Here is a 25276-nt window from a genome sequence, read left to right on the forward strand (position 1 = left end):
GTATGTTATTGGTATTGCAATGTAGAAAAGGGGTAATTATCTTAGTTTATGTATTGGAAATAATGTCACTGATGGCCACAGAGGCTGAGAAAAGAGTACAGAACTGCTGGATAGTTCTTGGTAGGGAAGAACATAGAAAATAGAATATCAAATATATTTGTTATTGGCTAGGAGAAATGGGCTATTAGGGCAAACTGTGTGTGCCTATGGATACTATTAGAATGCTAAACAGTCATGTAAATGAGGTAGGATTAAGAAATAGCATGTTGCAATTTCAGTGTATGGGAATTTAAGAAAAAGGAGGACTTAGACATTATTGTGAAAGTCCTGTAGCCCATTTAGCATGTGTGGGTTCTGTGGTGGTGAAACACCAGCTTAGGTAAGGGGATTTTATTGGGGGACATCTGTGGTGGCGAAATACATATGAAAAGCAAAAGAGATGCTAATAGGAATCAGATGAGCGTTAAAAGGATAAATAATGGAGGAAGTATTAATGGAAGAACAAGCAAAAGTAGATATGTTTGAAAAAGGAGAAAAATAGATCCAGAATAACCATTGTTGTGGGAGGAGTACATAGTATTACTAAGTTGAACTACCAATAACCAGCATTTATTGAGGATTTATTATGTGCCAGGTACTGTTCTAAGGGCTTGGCTTTATTCCTCAAAACCACTCTGTGAGCGTAGATTTTACATATGAGGAAACCGGAGACGTGAACGAGTAAGTATTATGTGGACCTTAGGTTCTGCTACAAGTATTCTGACTTTACAGTACTGCATAGAAAACACAGGATTCCTCCAAGATTTGGTAGATTAGGTAGGAGAAGAAAAGGCAGCTTCACTTGCTTCTTATTTTAAACTCATCTACCTACAGTTATTCATTAAGATGATATAATTTACAGTATTATCTGCAGAGAATGACCTTATCACACCAATGCAAAAGAAACTACTACTATAATTAAACTGGGGGCAAAATAATGTGGGGATTTTTTTTAAACCATACAACTGAAATTAAAGTTGTTACTGATCAATTAGTGAGGCGATAATTAAACAGAAACTAGTCAACCTGGCTGATTATAGATCAGTACCTAAAATTTGTTTTTGCAGTTCACATCCTTTGAGATATATTAAATTACATTTGTAACACATGCATATTTAATGTAATCTTTTGTGATAGATTAACAGATCTTTACCATCATGTCTAATTCCTCTTGATGTTTTTGTCATTATTACATATATATTTGGGAGAGAAATAAAAGATTGTTTCCAAGGTGATAGTGATAAGGGAGAAACTTATGAAAAATGGTTGACTCCTTTGTTTTCAGAAAACAAGCATCTCATTTCTCTCTAGAGGAGCACTAGGGGTATCATAACTATATTTTGGAATAGTAAAGTATTTTACTAACTAGAAGAGCAGGATAAAGATTACCTACCCTTTTTATGTTATATTAAGATATAAGACTGTGTTATAGTTTATATTAAAATGTTAAGAATCATTAATTATTGTAATAGAATAAAAATGTTTGGTTGTTTTTGTCGTGTTTTACCTGAGAAATTAATGTTGAAGCAGCTAACTTAGCAAAGTTATTAGATCTAAATAACAGGAAAATTATATGCTTCTCATTGCCAACATCTTAACTTTTAGAATTTTTTAAAAAGTATGTTTGTGTTTCTCATATCTAGTAGCAGTTTATGTAAAAGTTGGTGAACGATAATGATGTTAGATGGTGGCAATATCCCAATTTAATTAACTGCATGGCACATAGATTTCTTTGTTATTGGGGAGTGTGGATATACTTGATCTATTTGATGTATAATTTAATAATCGTATTTTTGTTCGTAGTAATTAAGAGATAAGACCCAAAAAGAACCATTAAACATCTTTATCTCTAGAACAGTCTTTTCTTACAAGGTACAAATATGCAATGGGAGTCTACTATATGCGAGCACTGTATCATATGTATTTAGATTACATTTGTTCCTTTTACTTTTGACACCTGGATTTAAGTGAAATAGTCTGAGGAGAATTGTAAGATAATTGCTTCTATAACTTACATAATTTAGATGGCTCTTTAATTTCCTTATTGTGAAATAGGAGGAAGAGTGGGTTGGGTTGGAATATAATGTTTCTGGGGTCCCTTTCAGCCTAATAGTCAAATCAGAAAAGTGCATATCTTTTTCCACTTTCTGTGCAGAGTGATTATTTTTAAGATACACTATGAAAGCCTATTAAAGGGGCAGAAACTAGTTATTCCTTTCTGAGAATTAGTTATAGCTTGATCCACAGATCTTTCTTATCCTTCATATTGTTTTCAGAAATAGAAGGAAGATATATGACCAAAGTCTTTTAAAAATAGTGGAATACCTTGATTTTTATCTTAGATTTAGTTCTTCACAATGCTAGTCTTCCTAACATTTGATGACAAAAAATAATTTAGAATTTGTGTATAACAAAAAAGAAGACTTGTAGGGTGAATCAAAAACACTTCTTATAGCCTATATCTTCCCAAATTTTTATTATTTTTGGAAATGCTTTTTGGCAAATATCTTGTTTTGTAAGTTTTATATTCCTATTGTTGAAAAAAATTGTTTAGCAGCTGCCTACTGCAATAGAAACTATAATATTTTAACTGTGTCATGAGGTATCTCTGAGGAAGTGCTTTTTTTGTTTTTTAATGGTAAAGGATGTAAGTAATCTCTCTCAAATGTCAAATTAATTTAGGGTGTGTACTTTCTTTTTCCCTTATGATTACGTAGATAGGAAAATTGAATGTTCCAAACAACTCATGGAAAATGTTCCACATCAACATTATTTGTACCACAAATGCAGTTCAGTGCTTTTAATGAAATACAAAGTTACAGGTAGGTTATTAAATATGAGAAAATGCTTTCCTTGAAATAGGAAAGAAATCAAGTTTTTGAACTCTTTTAAATATAAATATTCTCATTAGGAATAATTTTCAACTAAACTGATCTCTTTAAGCTAGGGGAAAGTTTTCAGAAAATAGAGCATGTTGAAATGAATTTCATGAATTCCACCCACCATGGCTTTGCTCTGATTAATTTGAACTTATAATGTCATTACTTAAAATAGAATGTAATCTTTAAATGATTACAAGATGCTGAGACATATGATGTCCTTATACTAAAGATGGAAGTCCTACACATCTCTTTTGGAGTTTACCCTTTTCAGAAGCAGGCAGGACCTGCGTTTGATCATTCTCACATTGTCTTCCTTTACCCTTTATCTCTGATTTTGTAAATGGTCAGTTTTATGTTTACAAAAGATTATTCTGCCTGTAGTGAGGAGAACCAGTTGGAGATATGAAGGAATATATGTGGGAAGACTAATCTGTTGCAGTAGTCCCGGTGAGAGCTGGTGGGAGGTTTGGTAAGATGGGAGTGGTAGAGATGGAGAAAAGTTGAGCTCTTTGAAAGCCTCTCCAGTCGTCCGATTATTCCTAAATCTGTTTTCTATGCTCTTTCATATAGTCTCTCCACTTCCTCTCAACCCTTTCCACTGTGCCTTCTGTATCTCTTGTTTTGTCATCAACAAACTCCCCTGTCTTCTCAGCTTTTTCTCTGAGTGTGCCACCGCTTACTTGCCTTCACAGAAACCTGGTGATAGTTTTTCTCATACCACGTGCAGCTCGGGGATGGGAGGTGGGGTTGTTTTTCTTCTGTGTCCTTCTAGACCACTCTTCCCCTCCCTTTTGTAAAAACCTTGCTCTTTGAGGTTCACATTATCAGTCTACATCACTACCTCCCCTCCCTCTTGGCAACCTTCAGGCTCCCTCCCTTTCATCCCTCCCCCTGCAATTAAAGGCCAGCAACCAGTTCATGGTCTGCCTCTGCCTCAGTACAACCAATAGTCCTTATATTTTCTCTCCATCCATGGACCTGCTCCTGTTTTTTCATCCTTTATCCAGCTTAGAGTCCTTGGGCTATAATTATTTTCAGTCACTTACTAATACCTTAACTTCCTAAACCCCTTCATTCTTCCATCAATCACAAACTTAGATGAACTCAAAATCCTGCTTTTTTTATGCCTCCATCAAAGTACCTGAGCGTTGCTGGAAACAATGACATACCAAGGGCAGATTCCTATCATTACATCTACATGACGTCCCACTGCAGCTGAGCATCCAACACTGTAGCAGTTTTACTGTTTTTCTAATAAGCTCACCCTTCTCCTTTTTCTTCAGTGACTATTTCATATCTTGACCTCTGTATTCACACTTCCCACTTTCCTTCCCCAGTTTATATTACTCCTGAATATCCCCCTTCTCTCCACTACTAATAATCTAGACATAGTCAACATAATTTGTATTTTTGTTTCATCCAGTTCATTCTCCAAGCTGTAGCCAGAGTGATCTTTTAAAAACATAAAGCTGATGTTGTCCGTCTCCAGTTGGAATCCTTTAGTGTTTCCCATTGCTCTCCACTCTCTTCAGGTACCACTCTCTCCTTTGTTTTCTGTGTTCTGCACACTGGTTTCAAATAAGCTAAGCTTTTTCTTGCCTCAGGGATTTTTATTTTTACGTGATATTCCCTCTAGGATATTCCCTCTGGATAGTTCCACCCACCTACCATAACCACACAAATTCCTGCTCACTCTTCAGATCTTGCTTAAAGATCACCTCCTCAGAGTGGTCTTCCTTCCTGTTGAGAAGTGAAGAAAAATGAGAATTGAGAGAGTATAAAAATTGCTGAAGACGATTTGTGACCTCTCAGAATAGAGCAGCCAGATCATTGAAGGTTAGGGGGAAAGGTATGTAGTAAGAACATAGATACAGAGCACTTGCTCTAGAACTTGTCAGAGAAAAAGAGAGAAATAGTTTGGTAGTTGGAGGGCATTGTGGGTCAAGTGCATGTGCTGGGAAAATATGGGAGTCCTGAACGTCTTAGAAAGCAGAGGGGAAGCAGCCAGTGTGTGAGGTATCAGTAAAGGAAAGAAGATGGTTGATGATGCAAAAAAATAAGAGGACTTATGTCTCATGGCTTCAGTTTTGATAAAGAAAAAGAGAGGGTCATCTGCTAACAGTATGGGTCAGTATTAATATGATAATTAACATAAATTTGGTGCACTTGAGTCCTAGGTCTGTTTCAACTAAGGATGTAAAATCTTTAAGTTTGAGTCAGTGTTTCTAAACAGAGATATTGTATCTTTGGATTGGATTGTTTTTAAAATACAGAGTTTTAAAAAATAATTAGAATATTCTAGTGTTTTCAGAGATCTAGAAATTTCTACAGTATTATCTGCCTTGAAAGATGTGAAATTTTACTTAAGTCCCAGAGTATTATGTCATTTGTCACTTTACCTTGGTCTATATTTCATTTTATCACCACACTGAATTTGACTCCGTTTGTTAGCTTTTATTGTCTGTTAAAGGGAAGATCTTAAGAACTTCAAACCCCAAATAGAGGTGCTTGAGTAAAACAAAAATCCTTTTCTAGTATTGGAATTTTCCAGATCAGAAATTAACTGTCTAAATATATCTTAAAGGGCTTTGCAACCATAAAACTGTAGAATTTTAGACCTAAAAGAGATCTCCAGTTGCCTAATTTTTAGATGAGGAAGAGAGTTGAGAAAGAGAGATTGTCTGAAATACATTGTAAAATTGGATGCTGTAGATGAAATCAAGAAATCTGTGACAAGAGAAATTGAAATAAGTATTTTTCTGTTAACCAAAATGAAGTTTTAAAAGAACAACTACTGTTCTTTATGTGTCTTAGTGAAAGGTCTAAAGTTGGTATTGATTGCATCCTATAATGAGAGAGGGAATTAGGCACTCACACTTCTCCTCACTTTTTAATTTTTTAATATATAATGTGTACAGGACAAAATTCGAAAAATAGAAATGGATTTGCAGTGAAAAGCAGTTCCCTTCCAACCTTGTCCCTCAGCCCCTCTGCTCCTCTTATACATTTGTCCAGAGATATTCTATGCATTTAAAAACACACGCTTATAGGGTTTTTGTTTTTCTTAACAAACAATAGCATAATGTATACACTGTTCTGTTTTCTCAGGGATGGTTTCATATGAGTATGTATAGAGGTGCCTCCTTTTTAAAGAAGGAGCCCTAAGTTCTTACATGCTACAAAATATATTTATATGATACACTTTAAGGACATCTTAGCTAGGTATAAAATTGGGGGGCAAAATTTTTTTTTTTAAGTACTTAGACAGCATTGCTCTGTCGTCTTCTCTATCAGTGTTGCTCTTGCGAAATTATGCTGAGCTAAGGTTTTTCCTTGCTTGTGCATGATTTCTTATCTTTGCCTAAATACCCACATAATTCTCTCTTTATTCTTAAAGTTCCGTAAAGATCATCATTCTACAAATTCAAGGTTTAATTTATTTTGAAAAGTTTTACCCTGTCATATCTTTGAATTTACATTTATTCTTTTTTCTTTATAAAAGTCTTTTTGAAGAAGACTTTTGTGTATTCTTTTGATTCCATTTCTTCCTCCTCCATCTCTATTGTCTTCTCTATAAATTCTCTCTATATTGTTGGTCTTTTCCATTTTGTTTAAATGATTTCTCCATGTCCTTATTTTTCTTTTTAGTCACATTTATTCTATTTTGGGTTGCTTCTTAATGTGGCTTTTAACTCTATAATGTTATTTATTTCTTCATTTTTTTTTTCTAAATTCTACCAGCTTGATTTTCGTTTCCTTCTGTTGGTGTATAGTCTCTTCTTTGAACCTTTGTTTTTCTTCTTTGAGCTCATTTTTTTAAAGAGGGGTCACGTTTCCTATGGTTGTCTTTGAGACTTTGCAGAATTATTTATCTGGACTCTTCCTGTGTTTCTTTGAATAGTTCTTGTGTTGTGTGCTCTTAATTTACCTTTTTCTCTTTATAAAAATATTTTTTTCAAGTTATATGCGAAGATCCAGTATTGGTTATTTTCTGATTATTATTTATGTTGCAATAGGGTAGATGGTTGGGTATAAGCATGGGCAGCTTGCAACTTTTCCTTGTTAGGCTTGGTACCCTAATTCTCTCACAAAATCTGTTATTTCCTTTGCCCTAGATTTCATTTCACACTAGTTTTGGGCATTGAAAAGATAGGGTGGTTCCTTATGTCAGCTTCTCAGTGTCATAACAATGCAATGCCACTTCCACTCTACATCTGCTGCTTCAGTCACCCTTGGCTAAAGAATTAGGTGTAAATGATATATATGGCATAGTAACAAGAATTCTTCTCTTCAGTCTACCCATACCTTTCTATGGTATTAAAATGTGGTGCAAAGAAACATTCCCTGCCTCTCCTATGGCTTATACTTACGTCTGATTTCACTCACCTAATGATACCATCGGTAGAATCATTGCATTTGCTGTTTAGAATTATGCTTTTTGGAGAAATCTGTTTACTGCTTGAGCCCCAAGAAGGCATATAATGGCTTTCAGCATGTTCTCTTCCCTTATTTAAAGCTTGCAGCTGTGTTTCATAGTTCATGATGTGGAGCTATGATAGCTTCCTTGCTTCAGCTATATAGTGAAGTTGCAAAATTATACTCAGTACTTACCAGATGTACTAGGAAATGTAGTTTCTTTATTGTCTATCATGTGTAATCTTCTTCCTGATCCCTCTACCTTTAGTAAGGGGGGAGGAGGAAGAAAGACTTGCTGAAAAACAGGATCTTTGGGCTCTTTTGGTTTAAATAGTATCTTTTCAGGTACTGTAGTGTTTCATCTTTCTTCCCCTTCCTCCAGCTTCTACCAAGGTGGAGTCTGGGTGCATGTAAGAGGGACCTTTGGGAATGTGGTCACACTGGCCTCATAACTATGGATGTGGGCAGGATAACTCGGATCCACACTGTCCTTACAAGACTTTGTTGCAAGGACCCAGACTGGTGACTGTTGAGTAATGGTTCATCCTATTTGGCATGGAAGCCATTGAAGAGGCTCCTGCTGCCTATAGTCCTGATTACTATTTGCCTACAGTCATGTAGTCTCCTGTACCATATGGGCTTCGTTCTGACCCAGACCTTCTCTAGTCATCTGAGTAGGACAGGTAGAAACTTCTGGATTCCTACCATGATGTACTTGGATCATCTGTCCAGTCTCTTCCTCCATCCATGATATGCTGTTACTCCCATACCATGTTAGGAATGCTGTGAAACTGAGTACTGGGCTTTACTAGAAGCCTGTAGCCTCCTCCAGACTGTATCTCAGAAGCAGACCTCCAGCCCAGATATTTTTAGGGTACCTGATACCTGTCAGAATGTTTTCACCCATCTTTCTCCACTGCCACTCTCCTACCTGTTCCCAAGGTTCCATGCAGAAAAGGAAATAGGGAGGACTCTAATATCTGATATCTTCATCTTCCCTCTGTACCTTTTCTTCATGTAATCCACAGGGACCTGAAAGGGCCTTTTTTTATTTTCATGTTTCCGTCTGGAAGGAACTTTCCTTCCATTCTTCTTGCCAAGTTAACGTTCACATCCACTCATCCAATAGCAGAGGATGCAGGGAAAGAAATGAGTTTATCAGGAAGGGAAGATAAATCAAGGTAGTTTAAAACTACTCCCTTCAGTTTTTGAAGAGGTAGATTTTTCTCCCTCTGTTTTCATTTTTTAGAAGTCAGATTTATTGGGGTATAATTTATGTAAATTTATGTAAAATTTACTCTTTTTAATGGTACGGTTGGTTTGGGTTTTGAAATATATATATAGTTGTATAATCACCACCAAAATCAAGACTTAGAATATTTCCATCACCCCAAAATGTTCTCTCATGCTCCTTCCTAGTCAAAGTCGTCCTTGTACCATTAGCCCCTAGCAACCACTGATTTGATTTCTGCCTTTTCCAGAATTACATATGAGTAGAATCATATAGTATATACTCTTTTGTGTCAGCCTTCTTTCATTTAGCATAATGCTTTTGAGATGCTTATTGCTAATTACCTTTCCATTGTGTGGATATGCCATATTTGTTTATCCTTTAATCAGTTCACAGGACTTTTGGGGTTTTTCCAGTTTGAGGGTAATGTAAACATTCTGCTATATATATTCTGCTATCATAAACAAGTTTCTGTGAATATTCATGAACAATCTTTGTGTATACATATCTTTTCACTGCTGTGGGATTTTCTAAAGTGGGTTTACCATTTTGCATTCCTACCAGCAATGTATGAAAGTTCTGATTGCTCTACATGTTTGACAGCACTTATTATCATCACTCTTTTTCATTTTAGACATTCTAGTGACTGTGTAGTGCTATTTCATTATAATTTTAATTTGCCTTTTCCTAATGACTGATCAATGATGTGCTTATTATCCATCTTCTTTGATGAAGTGCCTGATCAAATCTTTTGCCCACTTTTTAAAAAATTCAGTTGTTTTTCTTATTGAGTTGTGAGTTCTTTGTATATTTTGGATATAAGTCGTTTATCAGATGTGTGTTTTGCAAATACTTTCTCCCAACTCATGGCTCAACTTTCCTTTTCTTAACATTTTGATGAAGTCCAACTCATCGTCTTTTTCTTGTAGGATTTCTATTTTTTGTGTCTAGAAATCTTTGCCTGGACCAAGGGCATAAAGATTTTCTCTTGTTTTCTTCCAGAAGTTTTTTAGTTTTATGTTTAGTTTTAATCGTTTTGAGTTGATTTTTATTTTATTTTATGATGTGGAGTAAAGGTCAGGGTTTATTTTTTTGAATGTGAATGTTCAGTTGTTCCAAGGCTATTTGTTGACAAACTGTACTTTCCTCATTTAATATCTTGGCACTTTTCTTGAAAATTCATTAACCGTTTATGTGTGGGTCTCTGAACTCTCAATTTTGTTCTATTAATGAATATATCTATTCTTAACCAGTATCTTGATTACTGTAGCTTTATGGGAAGTCTTAAAATCAAGTGGTGTGAGTTCCCCAAATTTGCTAATATTCAAAATTGTCTTCACTATTCTATATCCTTTGCTTTTCTATATATATTTTAGAATCAGCTTATCAATTTCTAACAACAAAAAACGCCTGCTGAAATATTGATTGGAATTACATTGAATATATAGATCAATTTGGGAGAGAAATTAATGTCTTAATAATTCTAAAACACTTCTAATTCATGAGCATGGTATGGTATCTCTGTTTTGGGGTCATCTTTAATTTCTCACAAAAGTACTGTTTCCAATTTCTGAAAAATTAAAATTCCCCCCTCTGTTTTCATTTGTTACTTACTTATTTATTTATTTATTTTAGGAAGATTAGCCCTGAGCTAACATCCACCACCAATCCTCATCATTTTTGCTGAGGAAGATTGGCCCTGAGCTAACATCTGTGCCCATCTTCCTCTACTTTATATGTGGGATGCCTACCACAGCATGGCTTGACAAGTGGTGCCTAGGTCCACACCCGGGATCTGCACTGGGGAACCCCGGGCCGCCAAAGTGGAGTGTGTGAACTTAACCGCTACGCTACCAGGGTGGCGTCTGTTACTTATTTTTTAATAGCTTTATTGAGATATAATTCGCATACCATACAATTTACTCATTTAGAGTGTATAATTCGTGGTTTGTAGTATATTCACAGAGCTGTGCACAATAAGCACAGTCAATTTTAGAACATTTTCGTCATGCCAAATAAGAAAACCTGTACCCCATAGTTGTCACCCCTCAGTCCCTCCATCCATCCCCATACCTCTACCCCCAGCTCAAGGCAGCTGCTAATCTACTTTCTGTCTCTATGGGTTTTTCTATTCTGGACATTTCATATAAATGGAACTATATAATTTGTAGTCTTCTGTGACTTGATTCTTTCAGTTAACGTATTTTCAAGGTTCATCTATGTAGTAGCGTGTATCAGTATTTCATTCCTTTTTATTACCAAATAATATTCCATTGTATGGATATGTCACATTTTGTTTGAGCATCCTTAAAAATGGTTTATTTCAGTTTGTGGTAAATTGATTTCTCCTTTAACATGATTTGAGTAGATTAGGTTCTTTTCTCAGTTCCCTCTCATATGCCCTAAAGATAGCAATTGCAATTTTATTCTGCCAGCCTTTGTATATTTGAAATTAATATCAAATACAAATTTTAAATGATTATCATTCAAAATCTTTCTTTACAGCCTCTAACTTTCTTTCTTCACAAATAAAACAAAACTTTTATAATGGATTATTGAACTTTTTTAACCTCTTAAATTTAGAAGCCATTTCAAAGCAAATATTGTTTTCAGTTTTAAAAAGCACTTACTATTTGTAAAACCTTATCTATTGAAAGCTTCTTTTGGAAATCTTTCATTGCATAATATTTAATTTGGAGGTGAGGGAATAAATAGGATAATTTTAAAATGTATTATTGCTGCTTTAATCAAAACTACAGTCTTTCTGCTGCTCAGATTTTTATCATGTAGTGTTTTAATAGTAAATAATTTATGAGATAGTATGATTATCTGACCTTATTTTTAAAACTCATTTAAGGGTAGTAAAACCATTAGAGACAGGAGAAGGGGGAAAATATTTAGGACCTACCATGACAGGAATATTGGTAGAGACTTTTGAATGTTAACTTGTTTAACCTTTACAGCACCCTCTTGGTTAGATATTTTACTGTATTATAGTTTGGAAACTGAAGCTCTGAGAGGTTAAACACTCCAGCTTGGTAAACAACTCCAACTTAGCAAAACAGAAGTGAGACCCAAGGCGGTGTGATTTCGATGCCACTGTTTTTTCTTCCCAGTTACTGAACTGTACTGTTTGTACAGGGAGGCCACTGAAGTCAGAAACACATTCCAGTGCATAATATAAGTCCTACTGATACTTCATTATGTAGCCGATAGCATATCTTTGTTTCTAGACTTTATGACCACACTCTAGGGAAAATATATAAATACATAAACATCTATTCAGACAAACTTCCATATCTACACGTATGCTTCTCAACAGTGTAAGTCCATGTGTCTTTTATTTTAATAAGTGAGTATCTTTTAAGAGAATGAAGTGATAATGAAGGAATTGTTAGGGATCATATATCTTCGCTCTGCTATAGGTTTATTTTGAAACTTAAATATCTGTTTATTGGGTTGCTTACTGTGGACTTAAAATAATAACATTCTTTTCTCTTACCTCTCATATTGAAGAGTAGGGCATCAGTGAGTGAAAAGGAAGAAATTACTAATGGGAGTTTTTATTTTAAATTAGCTTTGATTTTTTTTCAGTTTTATATTATTTAAAGTTAGAATTTTTCTCTTAAACTATCTCTGTTTTAAAAGATTATGTGGGGTTTTTTTTTTGCATCTTCATAAATGATGACTTGATGAAATTAGTCATTTATGATCAACAAAAATATGCCAGAACTTTTCAAAGTTCAAATGGACTTTTAACATTCAACATCAAAGAATTTTGCCTAATTAAAGCTTCTGTTTAATTAAGATAACAATGCATAGTCCTTCATTAAAATTAACACAGAAAAAGTTCTTTCTTGGTCCTTGGAGAGGATATTATATGCAAGCCCTGTTGTGTGGGTTGCAAAATGTCACTGGAATTTATATGCATTACTTGTCTAATTGCAGTAAATGTAGCATGTCCAGATAGGTTTAGAGTTAGAAGGCTGTTTGTTACTTACTGGAAATCACTTGAAACCTCAGTACCCGGAGGCAGCTGTGCCCAGGTCCTTCACCTCTCCCCAGAGATGGCTAAGAAGACTCTTGTTGGACCCTGTCTTTCATGGCGGGAGCAGTAAACATGACAGGTTGTTTGGGAGCCATCTGTTTAAAATGGCTGCTGCTTTGTATGCAGCAATGAACTTGAGATCAGTTTTCTGTCTTTCTTCGTGGTAACAGTCTTATTTGGTGTCACAACAGGTGGAAGTTGATGGGTCGAAACTAAATGTGACCAGCACGTGGAACCTGGCTTCACCCTTATTGTCTGTCAACATTGATGGCACTGAGAGGACGATACAGGTAAATAGTCTGATGATTTACTTAGAGGGCTCCATCAAGTCCACAATCCTTACCTGTACCTGTGTGGTTAATACTTACAGGGATAGTCCATCTCATACATTTTATAGTTGAAAACGTTTTTTTCTTATTTTAGAGGATCTTGAGTGAAGTCTTATTCTGAAGAATCAAGGTTTTCTTTTTTTGAGAAATCTAGGAAAGTTAGTGTATTACCCTTTGTTGTAAATAAAGCATCCTGCATGGTTTTCTAAAAATATTAGATTAGCAGTTTTCTTTGTCATCGTGAGTTTTTAGTTGTGAAATAGAACTTACTTTCTTGCCTTCCTTTTCTATGCAATTGAAGTTGTATAGTATTAGATCAACAGAAACATGAGCTGTTCAGGCTGACTTTCCATAACACATTGATGCCTTTTGAAAAGTGAGTAATCTTAATTTGCTAACCTTTCTTCCCCCACCATATAAAATGTCTTGCATCGAGGAGATGCCTTGAAATCCAGAGTTGCCTGAAAGTTCTTTGTGATCAGTGACCTACATTTTAAAGTAGACAGCTATGAAAAGAGATTCTGCCAAAATTCCTTCACCGCACTTATAGTTGAGGTTTAAGGCTCCAGAAAAAAAAAATAAAAAATACCGTGGAACGTGTGGCTATCACATGCAAATAAAAATCATAACCCCCCCCCCCCATAGCATTAAATGCTTGTTCTTTTTTCTTTTTTAGGAAAATGTTTCTTGCATTCCCTTAATTGGATTTTATGCAGGAAACTGATTTTTAAAACCTAGAATAATCAAGAGAATCGCAGATAAAGATTACTCTAAACTAGATTCATATATACTTCTATTAGAGACTGTGGGTCAGAGGATTCAAGACACCCCCAGTAAATATTTGATGACTAAACTAATTTCCAAGCCAGGTTCAATTGGTATATTATCTCTGGGTTTCTAAGAAATATTGAACTCTCTGTAATGAGTTCTGTATTTTGACTTTGGTTTTGTGACTTGTTCCAGTATATTTTTTCTCTCATATTTTCTTTCATATTCTAATGAAGTGAAACACTTTGAGACCGATGGAAAAAATATCAGTGCCTAATTTCACATCACTTAGATCCATTTATTATGTCTTCAAAAATGGGTTATGTCACACTTGTTTATGCTCAATAGAATATACTCTGCATTGAATGTGCTGTGGCTCAGGCATTCGTGTGTTTTGGTCAGGAGGAGATAGTATGACCTCTCAGTTCTGAGTAGAGAGAGATACGAAGTCCTACTATCCAAATCTTTCTATCATCATATTTTCAGAGTCCTCCTCAATGACTGTGCACATAGATGTCTTAATGGCACTTTTACACGTGGAGTTTCTAGCTAAATTAACATTGGATATCTTAGAATATATTTGTATATATATTTATATTAATATATTTGTGTATTCTAAATAATATACTTAGAATAATCCGTAGAAATATTTTTCCTAGCATAGGGATAATGTTCAATAAATCCCTTTTAATTCTTGCAAGTTCTTTGCTTAAAAAAGAAAAAAATTAATGTGAAATAAATGACCCCTCAAGGCAGACCCTTGGCTCTTTAGAGGAGGTCATTGCTTCCAGTTAAGTGCTCTCTCGTTGGAAGGAAATGACCTCTTTCAGAGAGGTAAATGGTATACTGGAAAAGAAAAGTCATTTACTTTAAAAAAGGTGAGCAAAGTTTTTCCTTACCAGAACAGATTAATTTTATTTATTTTCTATGGGAAGTAGCTTTCAGTGTTGACTCTTTTTATCTCCAGAATATACTATGATCCTTGTGAAATTAATAACATGATAAGAATAAATAACACATAGTGCTTACTGCGTGGCAGGTATAGTTGTAAGCACAGCTTCTTCGCATTTCATCTTCACAACAACTGTATGAAGTAGGTACTATTATTTATGCTATTGTAAATGAGGCAGCGGAGGCCCAGAGAAAGTAAGTGACTTGTTCAAGGTCACCCAGCTAATAGGAGGTGGAGCCAGTATTTAAATCCAAGCAGTCTTGCTGTGGGATCCGTGTTGTTAAGCAAGCGTTGCACTATGCTGAGGCAAGCTAAGTGATTTCCCTGTGATTTCAAAGCCAGGAAGAAGCTGAGCAGAAATTTGAAGCCTGGCAGTGTGACTCAGAGTGTGTGCTTCTAACCACAGTGCTATCTAGGACTTTTCTATTTTCCCCATCAGGGTTCTTCAGTTAGTAATTTACCTCTCATTCATACTCATAAACCAGTGATGCTCAAACTTTAATGTGCTTCAGAATCAACTAAAAGACTTGTTGAAACTCAGATTGTCGCACCTGCCTGCAGAGTTTACTCTGATTTAGTAGGTCTGGGCAAGGTGTGTATTTCTAATAAGTTTCCAGGTACTGTGGGGACCTGAAATTGGCCACCCCAAGATATATCTCTTTGGCATCAGGATTATTTGAGGCTGATTGCTTTTGATAAACTGGGACAGGGAAGGAGGCTCTGAGGAATGGAACTTGCCCTTTGTTAGGACACTTACATTTGTAAGGTAAGTCTCTATCTGTAAAAGGTGCCTCCCTCTCTGTACCAGGAAGAAGAAAGGAGATGACCTTCTCTCTAGAAACTCTTAATCAATACCAAAGGCAAGGACTTAAAATGTGCATTTTATTGTGCTAGTCTGGTAACCTCCCGTAACTCACTTCCCTCCCCCTCCCAACGTTGGTATTTCTTTAAGGATTAAGCATCTTTCCTTAGGCTAGGAACTGGTTGCTGCGCTCACCTGTGACCGCCCAGCTCCAGACGATAGACTTGCCTCCTGCTACGCCCACCAAGATAGCAGACTGTGTCCATCAAGCACTGTGCAGACAGGGCAATCTTGTGACTATTGTGGGAGGGACATTTCAATCACATGTGAAACACCCTGTTTGGGGGTATATAACCACTCTGTGCACCCCACTTCTTCGGTGCCCTTTCTTCCTTTGGGAAGAAAGGACCCGGGAGATGGTTCCTCATAAAGCTTTGTTTAATTTTCTCTTGCTATTCTGTCTCATGTGAATTTAATTCGTTCTCCGGCCAGACGAACCCCCATTTGGGAAGAGGAAATGTCTTCCTCCCCTACATAATAATGATGCTGTAGGTCCAGGGGCCACAGTATGAGAACCACTGCATTAAACCTTTGTAAACAGACTATGTTGGGAGTGATGAGCAAAATTAAGGTAAGTAGGAGCCAAGTCATTGGTAGCTTTGTCAGTTACATATTATGGGCTCTGCTTTATCCTTAAGCCAATGGGGACCCATGGAAGAGTTTTAACCAAGAAAGTGATGATGTGAACACAGTTGGGGTTTACATCGTAGAATGGATTGAAGAAGGGTGAGACTGGAGGCAAAGAGAGAAGTTAGGAGGTGTTACAGAAAAGGAAGTAGCAAGTCATTTTGCCTGGAAAATAGTAACAATCAGGATGAATGGCACTGTGTGATGGAGGAATTTGGAAGAACAACAGGAGGAAATAACTGGTAGCCTCACAGGGTTCTTTGTTGGTTTCTTTTCCACCTGCCTGTTAGCATCGGCACATCTTCAAGATTTATTCTTAACTCTTTTCTCTATGCTGACTTCCTGGGCTGCATTGCCCAAGATGTTCAGCTCACTACTTCCAAGCAAATAGCTATGAAAATATTACTATGTATCTGTTTGTATTTCTCTTGTCCTTGTTTATGGTAAGTTCAGAGGAGAACTGTTGGATGGATATTACCACAGGTATTTTTCAAATGATTTTACAGCAGTAACTGCTGTTCTTTTTTTTCTGGATTTTTGTAAATAGATTAAAACTTTTTATTATTAACTATTTTGTATACACAAAGTAATGCTTACTAATCTTATAACTGCTAAAGAATAACACAGTGAACCTGTTTACCCACCATCTAGATTAAAAAGGGAATCATTACCAATACTATTGACTTTGTGCTCCCCCTTGATTAACATCTTCCTTCCTCCTGCCCTAGAGGTAACCACCATCCCGATTTTTAAATTTATCACTCTCTTCCTTTTCTTCAGGGATATTTACATATAGAATAAAATTGTAAACAATACATTATTTAGCGATTCCTGTTTTTGAACTTTATGTAAACATCACCGTACTCCCTATGCTTCTGTGTGCTGCTTTTTCCTCCAGTCTTATGTTAGTGAGATGCATGCAGCCTTAGTTTATTTTCATTATACATGTTAATGTCATATTAATATGCCACAATTTATGTATTCTTCCTCTTTTAGACATTTTTCTTATTTGTTTTGTTACACAAATAATGCTTCTACGAACGTTCTTCTAGTTTTATATGTTTCTTCTTGAAATGACAGTTTCTCCAAGGAATATGCCAGTGGAATGGCTGGGTTGTAGGGACCATGCATCCTTAATCCTACTTGGTAATGCCAGAAGGTCTTCCCTCTGTGCCTGTACCAATTTACATGCCTACCAATAGTGATGATGATGATATTAATAATATGAATGATAAGCTAAGCTTATCGTATACTTATGATGTCAGGCACTGACTCTTCTAAGCACTTCTTTGTATTAATTTATTTAATCTTCACAGCAGTCCAATAAAGTATGTACTAATGTTATCCCTCATTTTGCAGTTGGGTAAACAGCCCTGTAGAGGCTAAATTGCTTGCCCAAGGCATTCTCCTAGTAAATGGAAGAGCCAGAATTTGAACACAGGCATCTGCACCGTGAACATTTTGTTTCACATCCTAGTGGACGCTTGGTATCCAGACTACTTAAGTTTTTCCTGACTGGTAGATTTAAATGGTATCTCTTTGTGGTTTTAATGTATATTTCTCTGATTAATAATGACAATGAGCATTCAAAAAATATGTTTATTGACAGTCCTGTTTTCTCTTCTCAAGATGCTTGTTCATGGCGTTTGCCCATTTTTAAAATTAAATTGTCTTTTTTTCTTAATTCATGAAAGTTGTTCATATTTTGTGGATCCTGATTCTTTGTTAGTTATATGTGTTACAAATAACTTCCAGTCTGTAGCTTATATTTTTACCTTTCTAAGTTAGAAAGTGAAGTTTTAAATCAGAGATTTACTATCAGAATTTTCAATCTTTTCCTTCATGGTTTGTGTGTTTTGTATTTGCCTAACAATCCTCTTCTACTGCCAAGCTCATGAGTAAAGATACTTACCTATATTTTTCTTCCAAACCTTTTAAGTTCTGCTTTTCACATTTAAATCCTTAATCCACCTGGGATTGATTTCTGTGTACGGGGTGAGTTAAGATCCGCCTTTACTTTTTAAAATATGGATGACCAGTTGTGCCAGCACTACCTGTAGTCATGTGTTTCTCTCCCTTACCAGCTTGCTGCCTCCTCACCCTTTCCAACCTTAGAATTCTTTAGAAGATTTGTTGTGTTTATGAAGTGTTTCTCAATTAATGATAAACAAAAAAGTGATTTTTCCTTTAATATGAAATTCTGGTCACTATATTTACCTTCACAAGCTACAAGCTCTCTGTCAGTCACTCCCTTTCATTTTCCATTTGTCTCTAGGGAATCTTTAGCCACTTTAAAAGGGTGTGTGTGTCTGTGTCTGTGTCTGTGCATGTGTTGCAGGCTCAGGGCATCAGATGATATTTGAGACACACCTTAGAAAAGTATGTTCATAAAATGGGAGATGGATTGGGAAGCATTGAGGTAGGGTAGTAATGCAAGCTAAGTGTGGGGAAATAGATTGGAGGAGCCAAGTTATGAACAGAAGGTTAAAGAGGCTGTGCTTTTCAATCAACAGTGGAGATATTGTTGAAACGTTGTTACAGAGGAAAATAATGTCCATCAAAATGCTGTTGTGGAAGGTTAATGTGCCTTCACAATAGAAGAGAGGTTAAGGGATTGAAGGGGGAGGTAGGAAGGACTTCCTCTAGGAGATAACCATATTACTTCACTCCTGAGGTAAGAGATCCTAAAGTAGGGTGCTGGCAGTGTAAAGAAAAAAGGGGGTTGGGTTGAAAGACGTGGGTGATGAGAACTTGAGACAATTTGTTGAGTGTTCTATGCAGCAGTGGGTACCATAAGGACGGCAAAATCCTGTATCCAGCAAACACTGGTCCCCTGCTTTGACCGTTTTTTTTTTTTTTTCTCCCCAAAGCCCCAGTACATAGATGTATGATTTTGTTGTGAGTCTTTCTGGTTCTTCTATGTGAGCCACCACCACAGCATGGTTACTGACAGACGAGTGGCGTGGTTCTGTGCCTGGGAACTGGACCTGGGCCACCGAAGCAGAGCGTGTCAGACTTTAAGCACCAGGCCATCAGGGCTGGCTCTGTCTTTTCGTTTTTTTAATGAGCTTTTATCAGGCTTACCTGTCATCATCAGGTGGCTGTCTCCTTAAAGGCAAGGTTTTAAAAGTGATCCCTACATTCTGTGCTTTTACAAACTAAGCCACCAATCATCTATCAGTTTCTAAAAGCAGGAGAAATATGATAGAAGTTCAGAATTCTGTGCCAGTTTGAGATTAGGGCTATTGTTCTTTTATTAGGTTTTTCTTTTTTCAACACTATTTTGTAAACTTAATTGGATTTTCTTTAATTATGGTAAAATATACATAACATAATATTTACCATTTTAACCACATTTAGATGTATATAGTTCAGTGGCATTAAGTACATTCACATTACTGTGCAACCATCACCACTTTAGAACTCCTTTATCATCCCAAACTGAAACTCTGATTCCATTAAACACTAACACTCCTCTCCCCCTCTCCATAGCCCCTGGCAACCACCATTCTGCTCTGTCACTGTATGAATTTGACTAGGTACCTAGTCTAGGTACCGCATATAAGTGGAATCATAGAGTATTTGTCATTTTGTGACTGGCTTATTTCACTTAGCGTAATGTCTGTAAGATTTATCCATATTGTAGCATGGGTCAGAATTTCCTTCCTTTTTAAGGCTGAATAATATTCCATTTTGTGGATATACCACAATTTGTTTACCCATTCATTTGTTGATGGACATTTAGATTGTTTCTACCTTTTGGCTATTGTGAATAATGCTGCTGTGAACATGTGTGTACAAATATCTTTTTGAGTCCCTGCTTTCAATTCTTTGGGTTATATACACAGAAGTGGAATTGCTGGATCATGTAGTAATCCTGTGTTTAATTTTTTCAAGAACTACTTTCCACAGCAGCTGCACCATTTTACATTCTACCTGCAATGCACAAGTGTTCCGATTTCTCCACATTTTTACCAACACTTGTTATTTTCTGATTGTTGTTGTTTTATCATAGCTATCCTAATGGGTATGAAGTGGTATCTCATTGTGGAACAGGCTTTATTTAGATAGTTATTGAGAAAGTTACTCAGAGTACTTCCCAATACTTGCCCTTCCTTTGTCTGTTTTACTGTGTAACCAGTTCACTGGTAAATGGAACTTTTTTTAGTACAAATAGAAGCAGCTTTCTTACAAATGAGTTTCTAAAACCCATTCTCTCAACTTCTTTCCTCCCCTGCATAAAATCAGGTATAATTCGCGCAATCTGTATAGTTATTACCAGGTAATAAGCAAGCAGTATTCTATTTGGAAGAGGCTGTGTTTAAAAGTCTAGTTCATTATAATGTCAAAACTGGTAAAATCTCTCCTGAACTCAGTTCCACCTCAGACCAAGAAATTTTCATAGAGAAGCTGAGAGTGGTGCTTTCTTCTTTCTTGCTTTAAATCCTCTCCCACTTCTTACCTGCTATCTGCAGTCTCTCGAGAGTTGCAGTTTGGGGCAAAGACAAGAGGTTCACGGCAGGAAGAACTAGGGTGACCTGGGCAGATGTCAGCTGGCATTCATTCTTTTCAGGCATGGCAAGTGTCCAACGTTGGCTAGTGTCTTTTGGGACAATTTTGTGAATTTGGGAGAACACCTTTTCTGCAGAACCCTTACTGTGTGCTCTGTCTTTTCCAGTTGGCTTCAGCCTCTAGATTCCCATCCCTCCTGATGTTCCTGTTGGGGAGCTCTCTCGTGGTGACCCAGCCTGGAGCTCTTCTGCACAATCCCCATCTGGGCCACAAGAGATAGTTATAAATCCTTGCCTTAGCAAACTCTTTTCTTCTTGTTGTGTCACCAAAAGGATTGCTGATCCTTCTCTAGGTGTCCCTTAAAATCCAGGAGCCACATGGGAAACCATGTGATTCTCATGAAGTCCCTTTCACTTAGTTTAAGTGTCCAACCTCGAATTCTTAGCTCAATGATTCAACCTCTTCTGATGAATTTTTAACTTCTTTCGTATTCTGTTGAGGTGGGAGATAGGCAATTGCTGATTTTACACTTTCTTAGCATGTCCTGCTAGGTAGCATAGTCTAACATTTTAAGGATATGTGGGTACTTAGCACATACTTATTTTTATTGCTGAATCTCTGTGACTACATTTAAAATAGTGGTTAACGTCTTTATCTCACTAGATCGTGAAGTAGTTGGAGAGGAAGCATACCTTTGCTTTCGGAATTAGCTCCCTATTCATCCAATCAAATCCAATCAGATCACATTATTCACTTTCCCGGTTTTCATTAGTAAACCTTATAAGCTTGATATTATCCATTAATCTCTTTAAAAATAAATTGTATTTTGGCATGTACCATCATTTAGATAATAAATTTCATGCGTTCCTAACTTCCTTTAATTGATCTAAATTACCTGTTTCAGTTTTGATTTGATCTTGAATTCTCACTGCCTTGCTGAGTTCCTGGCACATGTAAAGGCCCAATAACTGAATGGATGGATGAATAGTGGGTGAATGAATGGATAGTCATCCTGCATTTTGTAATTTCAGGAGTAAATCTGTCTTATCAATACCTTCATTTTAAGATTTAGATTTTATTTCTTCTAAGCCTTCATCAGAAAAGCTATGTTCATAAGGTAGCCTTCTCAGCCATTTTATCAATTCTTTTCCATTCCCGACCTTCTAACATTTGCAGAATCCATACTCTATTAAGTAGAACAGCTGATTGATCTCTGCAGATACAGAATCACTGTAGTTTCTGTGAGAGCAAAGAGAAACAAGAGGGCTCCCGAGGACCCGCCCACAGAAGTATCTTGCCTGTCAAGCATGCTTCTTTCCAATCTTTCCTATTTACCTTCATTTGCTCTGGGTAGCACTTGAGCTGTTTAAGGCTAATAGTACCACCTATTGATAGGTATTGATAGGTATAGAAAAAGGTCCACCTCAGGCTATTCCTGATTTCCTCTTTCTCAGCAGTTGTGCACACGTTGTTCCGCTCTCTCTCACCTGGTGTCACTAATTACTCGTTGCTCAGTGAAGCCTGCTTCACACTACCTCTTACTCCAGGGTAGCCGTCTGGCTGCTTTAAGTTGTCTTCTGACCTCAAGAAAATCATACTCTTGGACAAAAATTGTAACCATTGTTGATAACTTTAAATATAAAGTTAGTGTTGCATCTATCTGAAAGGAGGAGGAGGAGGTCGTATATGTTAAAATGAAATAGTTTATAACAAAGAACTGGGAATACTAACATTGAAAACTCTTGAAGATACTTAAAGGTCTTCTTTATAACTTTGTAATTTTTAATCTTTCTTCATTTAATAATTAAACCAAGTTTTCCTTAAATATCATTATTCAAGGAAAATAAAATGATAATATTTCATATTTATTTTCTTTATGTAGGGTATATACCAGTATTTTTCTACTATTTTGATTGCAAATGTAGAGTCCATCAGTAATGATGTTTATTAAATAGGCCTCAATTGTATGATCTGAGAACCTAACAATCCTTTCTCATTCTTTTGTAGAAAGGTGTATTCTGATTTCCAAATTACCAATTTAAAATGTTGTGGAATGAAACAGCATTGTCCACTAGAAATCTAATATGAACCATATATGCAGTGTTAAGTTTCTTAGTAGCTACATGAAGAAAGTAAGAATAAGTGAAATTAATTTTACTAATTCACTTAATTTAACCCAATATATCCAAGATGTTAGCATTTTAACATGAAACAATATAAAAAAATTATTACTGTGATGCCAGAAATGACATACACTCCTGACGTGCATGTAACAATGCAACAGTAATATCTTAAAAAAATGGGACAATTAAAATAAAATACCTACCAAAATAATGAAGTTGTGTTTAACAGGAAAAATGTATTACACTACTTCTGTATTTGAATTTAAATGTTAATTAATAACAATTAAATTAAATAGAAAATTTAGTTTCTCAATTGCGCTGGTCACATTTCAAGTTCTCAATAGCCATGTGTGGCTAGGGGTTATTGGGTGAGACAGCTCACAAGCAAAACCTTTTGTAAATCAGAGATTGCTTATAGAAGGAAAAAACACATAGTATTTTTCTAAGTGCTCTCCCATGTGTCAACCACGGTTTTGGTTTTTGTCATGTAAAATTAGGAACAGATAAATTAAATTGATTTTTTAAACAGAAGATGAATTTATCATCTAGTTGACAAACTTTATACATTTTAATTTAGAAGCTTAACAAAAGTTAGAACTATTTTTAAAAAGTGGAATGATTTCCTGCCTGTAGCATATAATTAAAGTGTTGAAGCAAAACAAAGGATTTGCTGTGTTCTATATGTGTTGAGCTCACTCTCTTTTTCCTCATACACCCCAGCACTTTCATAGTGTGGACATGCTGGATGAATAGAACTTGTTTTTATTACTCTGACTATACTGTATTCCTGTTAAGTAATTTTTAAAATCTTGACAGAGGCTCTTCAGTTTTACTTTGAACAGCTCGAGTAGTTTTCCATTTCTTATAACGTCATTTGTCTGCTGGGACTTAATATGTTGTTTCTTGTTAGTATTTTACAGACTAGATTTTCATGTTGTGTAGTCACGTTGTTTGAACATTTGCAAGCAGAGCCGACTGACTGCCATTGGCCTGTTTCTTTGTGTGGCATGATTTCTTCTATCCACCTGCTCACAGCAGGTTGTCTACAGGCCTGAAGAGTAGCTAAATACTTTTGAAAATATCTTGAGATCCTGCTAAGGTCTAACAATTTCTGCATTTTTGTGGTGTGAAGCTATTCATGGTATACCTTTGAAGGCTTTTTTCTTTTTATTTCTCAGATTCTTGCTTAAATATTTTCAAAAGAAGATAAATTTATTATAAATAACAGTACAAAGCTGATTGCAGCTCTATTGCGTTCTACATTGAATAGGTCATTGATATTCAACTAAGTGGAACTAATTTTCTATGTTAAAGCAGACAAATTTGGAATAGTTGTCACATGAATCTCATGTTATTTACTACAGAATACCAGATTAAATGAATTACTTGTGAATTGATTGCAGTGTTAAATAGATTATATAACATGATAACTTAAAATGCTCAGTGGGCCTGTGTAATATAGAATACTATACAAGCACATAAATATGATAGATGTTATTGTGTTTGCGGATTGAATGACTACCTGTGATATATTTGCAAATGCTTGTCCACACAGAATTTGAGTAGGTTTTTAGAATTTAACCTTAATTTTCTGTTTTTGAAGAAAATGAATTGATTTTCACACCACTTGGGAAAGAGAAGTTAAAAATAAGTTATTTTCTTTTTTTGTTTTTTAGATTAAAATAATTCCCACAAATTCTGAGAACAAACTTTAACTTTCATCCTAATAAATGTGTATGCATGCTAAAGTAAATATTTTAATAAAAAATTAAATGAAGTTGCTTACATTTTCCCTTATACTTTGCTAATACAAAAAAAAGTAGATTTGGAAATAACCGTCTTATGTTTTTGTTCCCAAATAAATGTTTTCCATGTTTTTAGATGTTTCTCCCCACCGCCACCTCCTTAGAAGTAATTAGCTGTTATTTGTACTGTATGCGTGTGATTACTCCAGAGTCATCAAATGTATTATGAAACCGTCTATTTAGGATGTATAGGATATATAAATGTATAACTTAGGATAAGTAGAGGTTGGTATTTTTTCCTAAAGAAGTAGGAAATGAAAGAATAATTATTAACCATCTCCTTTCACATTCCTGAAAACATCAATTACAGTTACACATCTCAGAAACAAGCCTACCGGTGGAACAGAAATAACTCCTTTCACCGTGCTTCAAAAAGTTTAATCACAATTTAACAGCTGGAATGTATTTACAACTATAATTTAAAATATTAATTTTGATGCAAGTCTACCTGCTTTTGTTATGCAGTCCTAGAAGCTTAGCAGTTTTCTTGTCTCTAGTGGCATATGTTTTATGATTTGGTGTTGCTCTTAAAAATTTAATATAATGGGAAAATGTCTTTCTGACCGCCCCCCATGCACACACATCCTTTTTTCTCCTCTACTATCTATTAACTAGAAAATTGTATTTTAGTAACTGCCAAAAAGAAGAGAATTTTGAACAGTATAAACACTGATTGTAGCAA

General features: G+C 35.7%; 1 protein-coding gene across 8 annotated transcripts in view; it reads left to right on the forward strand.

Annotated features, from left to right (window-relative positions):
* PCCA (propionyl-CoA carboxylase subunit alpha) overlaps positions 1-25276 on the forward strand; it is a 416667-nt gene that overhangs the window by 306897 nt on the left and 84494 nt on the right. For 5 of the 8 annotated variants that reach the window (XR_011428069.1, XM_023621782.2, XM_070240419.1 and 2 more), the window contains one exon: positions 12808-12906. The exons of the other annotated variants lie outside the window; for them this stretch is intronic. Coding sequence is in view for 4 of the 5 variants with exons in the window: in XM_023621782.2 (XP_023477550.1) it covers positions 12808-12906 (99 nt within the window). In the remaining variant the exon portion in view is untranslated. The remainder of the gene's footprint in view (positions 1-12807; positions 12907-25276) is intronic. 8 annotated transcript variants of the gene reach the window in all.

This window comes from Equus caballus, chromosome 17, assembly GCF_041296265.1.
Source record: "Equus caballus isolate H_3958 breed thoroughbred chromosome 17, TB-T2T, whole genome shotgun sequence".
NCBI lineage: Eukaryota > Metazoa > Chordata > Mammalia > Perissodactyla > Equidae > Equus > Equus caballus.